This window comes from Lupinus angustifolius, chromosome LG11 (assembly GCF_001865875.1).
Source record: "Lupinus angustifolius cultivar Tanjil chromosome LG11, LupAngTanjil_v1.0, whole genome shotgun sequence".
In the NCBI taxonomy this organism is placed as follows: Eukaryota; Viridiplantae; Streptophyta; class Magnoliopsida; order Fabales; family Fabaceae; genus Lupinus; species Lupinus angustifolius.
The window spans coordinates 7,912,934-7,923,613 of record NC_032019.1 but is presented as its reverse complement, the minus strand read 5'-3'; the positions used below and the strand labels follow the sequence as shown (position 1 = coordinate 7,923,613).

The 10,680-nt window shown below is 32.6% G+C and overlaps 2 protein-coding genes across 2 annotated transcripts in view; one reads left to right on the top strand and one right to left on the bottom strand.

Annotated features, from left to right (window-relative positions):
• The window catches only part of LOC109359690 (agamous-like MADS-box protein AGL30), a 7,745-nt gene extending 5,315 nt beyond the window's left edge, over window positions 1-2,430 (top strand). The window contains exons 9-11 of the mRNA XM_019604385.1: window positions 1,471-1,521; window positions 1,619-1,743; window positions 2,031-2,430. Coding sequence (XP_019459930.1) covers window positions 1,471-1,521; window positions 1,619-1,743; window positions 2,031-2,430 — 576 coding nt within the window. The remainder of the gene's footprint in view (window positions 1-1,470; window positions 1,522-1,618; window positions 1,744-2,030) is intronic.
• LOC109359689 lies at window positions 3,566-5,627 on the bottom strand. Its single transcript, XM_019604384.1, has 5 exons — window positions 4,832-5,627; window positions 4,606-4,742; window positions 4,479-4,512; window positions 3,966-4,211; window positions 3,566-3,636 (listed from the first exon to the last, which is right to left on the bottom strand). The coding sequence occupies exons 1-5, from the start codon at window positions 5,625-5,627 to the stop codon at window positions 3,566-3,568; spliced, it is 1,284 nt and encodes a 427-aa protein (XP_019459929.1).

Here is a 10,680-nt window from a genome sequence, read left to right as displayed (position 1 = left end):
TTGGATCTGAACTTTTTATAATTGGTATTCCCTTTTTCTTGAGTTCTATCTCGAACACTTAAGCCCTCACCCTTGTTCACAGAATTAACTTCAAGATCAAATTTTTCTTTGGACAATAAATTAGATTTAACATCTTCAAAGGATAAGGTATCATTATTTCCATACAACATGATTTCTTTGAAGTGCTTATAGGTAGAAGGTAAAGAGACAACCAACAAAACAGCTTTGTCTTCATCTTCAATATTAATATCAATATTTTGCATATCCATAATAATAGAATTAAACTCATCAAGATGAGTTTGAATAGGAGTACCTTCAACCATACGAATGGTGTATAACCGTTCTTTGAGACGAAGCTTGTTTGCGAGGCTCTTGGTCATGTATAAAGTTTCTAACTTCAGCCACAAAGCCGCGGCGGTTTCTTCATTGGCAACCTCACGAAGAACCTCCTTCGACAAACAAAGTTGAATTGTTGAAAGCGCCTTTTCATCCAACTCGTCCCATTGATCATCGGTCATGGAAACTGGTTTCTTTGACTTCTCATCTAAAACTTTCTTTAATCCGCTTTGGATAAGAACGACCCTCATTTGGACTCGCCAAATAGAAAAACTAATTTTGCCATCAAACTTCTCAATGTCAAATTTTGCAGACATTTTGAAATTCTCAATTTAGTAAGAGCTCTGATACCACTTGTTAAGGTTAGAGCACAATGCGGAAGCACAGGATTGAATCAATTGAGAACAAAAGAGAAGCAAGTAAAGGATAAAGAAAATAACACACAAGATTTAACGTGGAAAAACCCCTCAGTGTGAGAGGAAAAAAAACCACGGGCGAACAAGAGCAAAATTCCACTATGTAAAAAAGAAGAGTACAAGAAATCCTCTTATAATGATGAGGACAAATGACAATATTTTTCTCACAAATACTCTCTCAAATGGAACAAGAATTCTCACCAAGAATGCACTCACAATATATGTGTAAATGAAAGAGATGTTGTGTGTTGTGAAGATGATTTTGAAGCTCTCTATATGTGTCCTTTTATAGGCAAGCAAAGTCTTGGTATCTTGGATTCCAAGCATTGGATGCTTGGAAACAAAGCCATAAAAGTGACATAAAATGCCCTTAAAGAGAGCCATAAAATTGTCATAAAATTCTTTTAAGGCATAGTAATGAGAGGCATCTAGTTTCTTCTGAAATGAGTCAAAGAAAGAATGCAATAATTTTATTAGATAGAGTAAGTAAAACCCACAAGCCAATCAAGTAAAACAGTAGAAATAGAAAAGGAAACAGCAAATTACAACCCTACAAAATTTTATTAACCTCATGATATGCTGTGTTTGCATTCAATTATTATTGGATAAAATGCATATTAGTATGCTAGTCTATCCCCCAACAATGCATTATTTCAGTAATTGGTTTAGTTGGTATTAATTATTCTCTTTACTGATTCTGTTTCATCTCTAAAAGCAGGAAAATATCCAAAAGCAACAACTTGCATCACTGCAATGCAATAATAACCAGGTTAGTATTTGCTTAGTTGATATTTAATTATTCTCTTAAAAAACTGGCTCCATTGTGTAGAAATAGGAAACATGACTGAAATAGTTTTGTCTTTCAGTTCAATGAAATGCGTATTCCCTTCATAATGAATGCTGATCAGCATCTCCAACCTTTGTCATGGATTGCTAATAGTGACAGCCAAAATATGGTTTTACAAGAGGACTCAAGATTTCTTCAACATAGGTGACTTGTATAGTGAATATATTCAATGATTCAAAATTCCTTGTTTAATAATACTCTGACGTTGCTTAAGATATTCATATCTGAAGTTAGTTGTAAAGAATGTTTTAATTAGAACAAAATCATAAAAACTATTTGAATGGAAATGATGTATGATCTTATAAACATGTCTTACTTTATAACACTTTCTTATTAATAACAAACTAGAAGATGTTGTTTTATAAATGTTCAGTAGGAGGAGTGTTAGATATTTCTAACTCAACTTGTAAAATTGATTGTTTCTTTCTCAGAGATGTAGAAGGCTCTACAAGCTCCTCTTTTGGAACTTATGCAAGTTATCTTGGCTCGAGTTCGAAAACCGATATCTCTAATTCCGGGCAAGAAAATGGTGTTCTTAGTGACTTGAGCAGCAATGCTCCAGTGAGACTACAATTAAATGGACAGTTTCCATGCCAACCATACAATTTTAATGTACTGAATGATATAAAGTTCCAACTAGAAGCAGAGATGAATCCACATGAAAACCATGTAGATTATCATGTGAATGGAAGATTTGAAGCACCAAGGCCTGGTTATGACTCTAACCAATACAATTGGACTTCTACATCAGGGCCTTGTGCTGTTACTATGCTTGATGAATATTTGATTAGCCAGACCAGTTTTCCTCAGGTGCATTTCGGCTTCACATAGTAGCACATTTCTTCTTGGAGATTTTTGTTTTTGGCATTCCATGTTGCATGATTTTAGTTTGAACTGTTGCACCTTTTGGCAGCCTACAGGAATTGTAAGTAACTTATACAAGAGATAAATAGAAATTGTAATGGCCACAATTTAATGTTTTCTTATGATGTAGAATTGTAGATTTTTTAGCCCACAAATTCTACATATTTTAAACTCACCAGCTTCCTTGTGTTATGTGTATTCTGAGTCACCAAAACATATCTAGACATTTCCTCTTGTTAATACAAGCTGACATTTATTCACTGCTTATAAAAATAAATTAGATTACATTTATGTGACCATGCTAAATTCATAGATTTACTAGTTGTTTTTCATTGTATCTTGCTAAATACATTCATGACAAATGTCTTGAAATTTAACATATAGAGAAGAAGATGAACTCTATACATTTAAGACTAATTGGATTAAGGCCAATCAAATTGCCTTAAAATTTAAGGTTCTGTAAAATTGAAAGTGTATTTTCTCCAATTACAGTAGCTATCCTTACATTGATGCACTTATTAACATAATGAGCTGAGTCAAGGAGAGAAGATAGTTACATGATAGTTATTCTGCTTCAATTTGGTCTCTTTGGTATGAAACAGTGTTTTAAATTGTGATCGCGGTTGTGGTTACTGTGATTGCAGTTATTGCGTCTGTTGCGATGCAATTGCGGCTGTTGCGGCGTGAAATTAATTAATCTATCCACAAAATACAAAAATAATGTATAATTACTATAACTATTATTATTATTATTCACTTTGTATAGGTTTTTTTGTTTATTATGGGACTTTGTTTAATGACAATTAACAATTTAAAATAAAGTTGTAATAAAATAACATAATTTTGCAATTAAAAGAAAATATTTTATCTTATTTTTACATAAGTAAAAGTGAATTACATTTACTTAGAAGAGTACAACATAATGCAATTGTCATTATCATCAAATACCTAATTAGGAAGCAAAACCAAGATTCAATGATATAATGTCCTTACAAAATAAAGTAAGATAAAGCATCACAACTAATATTATAAAATTGTCACTTGAAGAACCTTAAGAAAATTATTAAATCCATTAGAACATTCACATTTTAATTGTTAATTGTTACCACATGCTAGAATGGCGTGGAGGAGCATAATCTTCATTGTCATACTGACTACCATCTTGTGTAGGTCCTTGTCCAAAGACATAATCAAAAAATCCATGACTTGATTGTTGATAATAAGGTTCTTGATAATTCATTAATGAAGACTGGAGAGATGAAACTTGTCCACTTTCATATTGAGGATGTATATAATAACCATGTGGATAATATACTGGATGCATTAGATTGTACCCTTGACTACTCTGTGATGTTTCATCAATGCTAAAATCACTAAAACTTTGTGCTAGACTAGAAGAGGAATTATCTTCAAGTGTAATATTTTGTTTCTTTTTTCCTCTCCTAGATTGCGACTCAGTTCTATTATTATCATTAAAAATGAATCACTAGAATGAACCATACCCGATCTAGATGATGTAACGTCAAATAGGTTACGATCACGCCTATGCAATGACATCTCCTCATATGGATCATTGTGCATTTGCTCACCTTCCTCATCACTTTCTCCACCCTCAACATTACGAGCGCCATTGCCACCATCCTCACTTGGTGGGCTTAAACCACCACTATGTTCATAAGAACCAACATCATCACTATCAACTTCCATATTTTCATTTTCAACATCGGTGTCAATTATAGGAAGCCACTCTGCATTTTGTGCTCCATCTAATTATAGGTTTCTCTCACAATTCGTGGCTGAAGTTGTTTGGCTGAGAACTTTAATTACAATGCTTTTAAGTTCAGGAGAGCATGAACCAAATATCATCCATCATTCATCTATTTACCTCAACAAGAAAAATAAACAAATTATTATACTCGTAAAAAGTGTTTTAAATGCACTAGTATAAAGAAATATGAGAAATATTATTTTATCTGGATTCATTTTAGACCAAGCTACATGAGCTTGAGGTATACCAAATGTCTCTGACTTATTTCTATAAAGAAGCAACTATATAACATAAAATATGTCAATATATAAATGTATAATCTGAAATTATAATTTAAGAATTCAGAGATTAAAATATAAAATTTTAATGTGAACCTGATTAAAAACTTTAATTTGTTTATTCATGTCTCTTTCAAGTTTCATGATGACACTACTAGTTCCATCAAATGTTTCCTTATACACATCAGTCCCGTGTTCAACTCCATATTGAAATTGCGGGTTAAGAAAATAACCTATAAATTTATTAAAGTATAATTATTAGAATGGAGATATGAAATTAATAATCATATGATAAAATTAAATATAAATTTTACTAACATACCTGCAGAATGAAGATCAGAGTGCATGAATTTCCATCTCTTGTCTATTATGTCATTGTATTGAGAATGATAGCGACAATTTTTTTGAATTGATTGTTTAGCTCGATCAATCGCTTCATAAACAAAACTCATTGTGGGCTTTGTATCACCATCCACCAACCTTAATACTTCAACTATAGGCTCGAAAACTTTTAATATATCACTAGCCCTACTCCAGAATTCATGATCCAAAACAATCTTCCTTGCTTCAAGTGCTGACCCATTCTTTTGTTTGTAAAATTTAGATTTTATGAATTCTTCGGAGTTGAACATTTGTTTCAGGCCTTGCTTTTGATTCACAATTGCTTCAAGTTGCAAGAACTTTGTTGCAAATCGAGTGATGCCAAGACGAACAATCTCTCTACCTCCAGTATATTTTTTCATAAGATTTACTGTCCATATATGGTTATAGATGAAGGTTGTAACCATCTTTGCTTCCTCCAATGATTTTTGCACATTTTTCTTTTTTTCAATATCCTCCAAACAATGAGCTGAGCATGCAGACCAATATAAATGTGGTCTTTTTTCCATCAACTTTTGACCAGCGGCTTTAAGCGCTTTTTCATTATCCGCAACAATTTGAACGACATACTCTTTACCAACTTCATCCACGATTTTATTCAACAATTGGAAATAATAATCTGTGTTTCTGCTACCAACATCGGAGGCATCAATAGAGTTTGTAAAAACTGTTCCTTTGCTAGAGCGAAAGTTCATAATGTGCTTGTAGTTTATACTATCAGTCCAACCATCGCACATTATCGTTACCCCAGTCTCCTTCCATGTGCGTTTCAATCTTTTAATTCATTCACGCATATTGTTATACTCTACCTTCAAACATACAGTTGAAATTTCATAAGGAGTTGGACATTTAACTCCTTGACCAACCTCGGCTGCTGCAACAATTAAATTATGAAACCAGGGAAACCTGGTTACATTCATGGTCACACGTTCATAGATTATAAACTTTCCCACAGCTTCTCTAAGCTTCTTCCTTGCTGCATCCATAAAACGACCAGTTATCTTAGGTTGTTTCGCGCTTCTGCTCTTCACCAGATCAATTTCTGTAGACCTTAAATTAAAATCAATATTTTGCGGTCTTGAAGCATCACTATCACTTGCATGAGAGCTTCCACCTTGCTCATATATATTCCCAGACCCCCTCGTTTGTTGCCTAAAATATTGTCTTTGTTCCCATTCATATTGTGAATTAAGGCTTGATAGTTTAGCTTGTCTCACTTGCTCATCAATATAGTCATCAAGATCTTCTTCATTAGTATTCCCTCACTACTACATTTTTTACCTACGGCAACACCTCCATTATCTACAGTTTTAAAACTGTGGTCTTAAAGTACATTAGGCCATGGTTTTTAACGGTGTTGTCTTATTTGTTAATTTGTCACATTTATGTACTATGGTTTTAAAACTATTGTTTTAAAGTAGATTAGACAACAGTTTTTGAACTGTTGCCTTAACAACTATATAAAAACCGTTCTTTATTGTATCTTACCATAATTTTTCAAGCGTAGTTTTATCAGTTATACAAAATATGTTCTCTATTTTATTTGACCATGGTTTTTAAGCGTTGTCTTATCTATTGTACAACAAAACCGTTCTCTATTAGGAAATTGCTTTTATTATTTTATTGTGAACTAAATTGTCTATTCACTAACACTCAACCACTTCCACATACAACCCTCACAAACACATCGTTTTGTTCTCCCTCACTGCTCTTCTCTTCATCTTTTTCTTCTCTCACACTTTCTGCAAAACAACCTTCCGAAACGACACTCACATCAACCACCACACACCACACTCACATCACACTCCAAAACGACAATGACGATGACGAAGACCTCACCTTCCTTGACAAACTTGATGCCGTCACCACCTCACACCACAATCACATAAAACAGATCTCGATGAGGAAGAAGAAGATGGTGACGCCGACGAAGATTTCAACGATTTCTCAGCCTTCAACCATTAGCAAGCCATGAGGAAGAAGAACCCTTATTCGACGACAAACACATCACCGTATTGAAGGAGCACGATTTCACCACTATCGTTGAAAATAACCGCTTCATGATGGTGGAATTCAACGCTCCATGGTGCGGTCATTGCAAGTCCCTCGCGCCAGAGTATGTTGCCTCCGCAACCGAGTTGGAATACGATGACATCGTTTTAGCCAAGGTAGATGCCATGGAGGAGCAGGAATTGACACATTAATATGATGTTAGGGGTTTTCCCACTGTGTTCTTCTTCATCGATGGAGTTCACAAGCCTTACACTCATTCATTCCCATTGTAATTTTTTTTATTAAAAGTTTAGAACTGAACTCAGTTATTTGTTACAATACATAGATGTAATAGTGAGCTGGATTGGGTAGAAGATAGGACAATGCTGAATATGTGCTGATCTCTGAAAACAAACTTGTTTTGGATTTCCTCATATGTGTAATTGAGCAAAGGTAAGGATCTAGATACTTGAATAAGGGGACTAAGTGTAATTGAGCAAAGGGAATCAAATTTATAAAATAACATTGGTGTAATTAAAGTTCTCAAAGAACATTTTTATCATGTATTATGTTGAAAGTAAATTTTGATAAAATAATTTATCAACAACTGTCATCTGGCTCAGAGAAGTTGAGCATGATTTTGATATTATAGACACATACTAAACATAAGTCAAAATACTATGAGCTTAATTTATCAACAACTGTCATCTGGCTCAGGGAAATATGATTCAGTTATGAATATGGCTCCACTCATGTTGAATAGTTGAGAACACATAAAGGACATGAGCTATGTTTGGAAATTTGTGTGCCAATCATGTTGGCATATTTATTTGTTAGAAGTGATTTTGTTAGGATGAGTAAGATTTGGATAATGATCAGCATAAATTTTTTTACATGTTTTAATTATCATATTGACATGATTTGACCATTGTGAAAAATTGTAGCATACCTGCTCATGTTAAATCATTAAACTGGGAAAGTAAATCTAAAGGAAAAGGTTGTGTATTTTAAAACATTTCTGATCACATTAAAGAACCATCATCCACTTTTGAAATAACTTCAACAATTGGAGCATCTGTATAAAAAAGTTCTTATAACATAACAATAAACTTATTTAGTTACTTAGTCTAAAAAGGTACTTCTCTTTTAGACTAAGTAACTCTACTGCAACAATCTTTTCCTTATTTTATCAGCAAAGACATGTGCATATGCTTTACTAGTACACCCTTAGTGATTGAGTTTGTTTTGGTTAGATGCGTTGATTTTGTTCGCACTTTTCATTCCCCTTACTAACATCCAAGAAATTAATATTAAGCAGACATGTGTGTTTTTCTAATACTACATTTATTGCAGATTTTGACTGCTTTTGCCAATGCATTTCATGCTTTGCAGCCTCTCAAAGTCCCTGGATTCATGTTAGACTAGGAATTATCTAGTTATGATTGGTGTTCGGCTAAATTGAGGTTTCACACGAATTGTACTAATGAATCAATATCTGTGCCTATGCATGTCAAAATAATGATAAGGTAATTTCTTATTTGCTTTTAGTGAAACAAAGTATAACCCTTTATTAGGAGCAGTGATTAGCTTTCTTGTATTTGTGTATTAGTAGTTTTATAGATATTACTATATATTTAACTAATTGTGTTTAATTTATATGGTCGCAACAAAATCATTTGGAAGACAACTTATCACATCCAGTGGATAGAGATGAATATGTAGATTAGTCTTGATGATTGACATGTATCAAGATTTTCTATTTTAAATTCTAATTGTATCTCTTTTGCAGTATCTTTTAGCCAAATAAATACATAATTGTATGAATCTTTAATTTATAAATATAAATATATATATATATATGTGTGTGTTAAGTACTTTTACCATATTCTATATATATATATATGTTGAATATGATGTTTGGCATAAAAAATATATATGTGTAATATAATGAGAAACTTATTTTTTTAGTTGAGTGAATAATTAAATATTGTTTTTTGAAAAAATAAAATGTTTTATCATAGTTTTAGTAAATGATAAAGGAAAATTGTTGCCTATGCTAAATGACCAAAGACAACGATTTTCAATTGTTGGTTTTGTAAATGATCAACAACAACAGTTTTCAATTGTTGGCTTTATAAATGACCAACGGCAACGGTTTTCACCCTTTCTTATAAGCAACAGTTTTTAACCATTGGTATTAACGATGAAAGAACCGTTGCCTATTTAAATTACCAAAGGCAACGGTTTTAAAAAAGTGTTTCCAAAAGTCAAAAAACTGTGGCCTAAACAAAAGACAATGCCTCATACTACCACAGTTACAAAACCGTTGCCTATGACAAAGAGAACAATTTTTCTACATTTGGCAACAGTTTTTAGCCGTTGCTATAGGTCAAAAATGTTGTAGTGCCTCTTAATCGTGCTTCAAACTCATCTTTTCTTTTTTTGAGTCAAGTTTTTTTTCTTTCCCGTCCAAGAGTAGTTTCATCATGCTTTCTCTAACCACACGAGTGACTCTAGGACAACCTGCAACTTGTCCTTTATAATGGGCTATATGTTGCTTCAATCTAGTGATATCCCCCTTGATCACTTTTCCACAAAGATTACATTTAATATTATTTCGATGTTCAGGTACTTGTGTTCCAAAATGCCATCCAATATCTTCACTTAGAGCGCCCTCTAACTTTTTAGCTGGAAATTCTTCTCTTGGAGGCATTAGGAAAATTTTATACTGTCTGAATGCAAAAAAAAACTATATAAGTTTAGAACAATTATCAATAAAAATAATATACTCAATTATCAATAAATTGATTTTCTAAAGAAATATAATACATAAAACTCATTAGCACATTTAAAAAACTACCTATATAAACATTTCTAAATATTTATAAATATAACTATATTTTTAATATGACATTTTTAAATTTTTCTACAAAAAAAGTGCAAAAAAGCTCATTAGCACATTTAGAAAACTACCAATGACATGCAATTAAAAAAGTGTAATATGTAGAAATTTCCTAATGTTGCATTGTTGTTGTTGGCAAATGGCAATTAAAATGCAATTGGAATGCAATTAAAAAAATGACATGCAATTAAAATGTTGGCTGGAAATTAAAATAGTAAAGGCCCAACAATAAAAGCCCATATTCCTATAATAATAAAACTAATCTAAAAATTAAAACATTAATAACTCAGCCTATAATATTTAAATCTCTAATTTCCTGATTCCCTAATTCTCTTCTCTGTGCAGTGTGCACTTCTCTACTTCTCTTCCCCTCACCCTTGCCATACGCCCAAACCCAAACCAAAAATGGGAAGAAATCTCTTCTCCTTTATTCAATAATTGAGCGTCTCAGCCTCTCACTGTCACAACTCAAACCCAAAAAATGCGAAGAAACCTCACATGCTCACATTCACATTGTCACAACTCACATGCAAAAATGGGAAGAAGAAGAAATTTCACCTTAAAAAAATGCTTTCCTCTGAAAACGATAATGTTGATGGTTTTCTTGAAGATTTTTGAGAGATGAGATGAAGATAGCAAGAGAGAAGAAGACCTAGCAAATGGGAAAGCAATGTCATGGTCTCATGGGTTCATTGCATAAGTAAGCATGTGGGATTGTGAGTGAATTTGTCTTGGAATCTTGTATTTTCATTACTTTAATTCTACTCTACTCTAGATCTACATCTACTTTTACTTTTTCTGGAAAAATTGTCTTTGGAATCTTATCTAACATTAAAGTTGGATTTGGATGATTGAATTTAGAAATTAAAAGAAAAAACATAATAGGAGATGAAAAA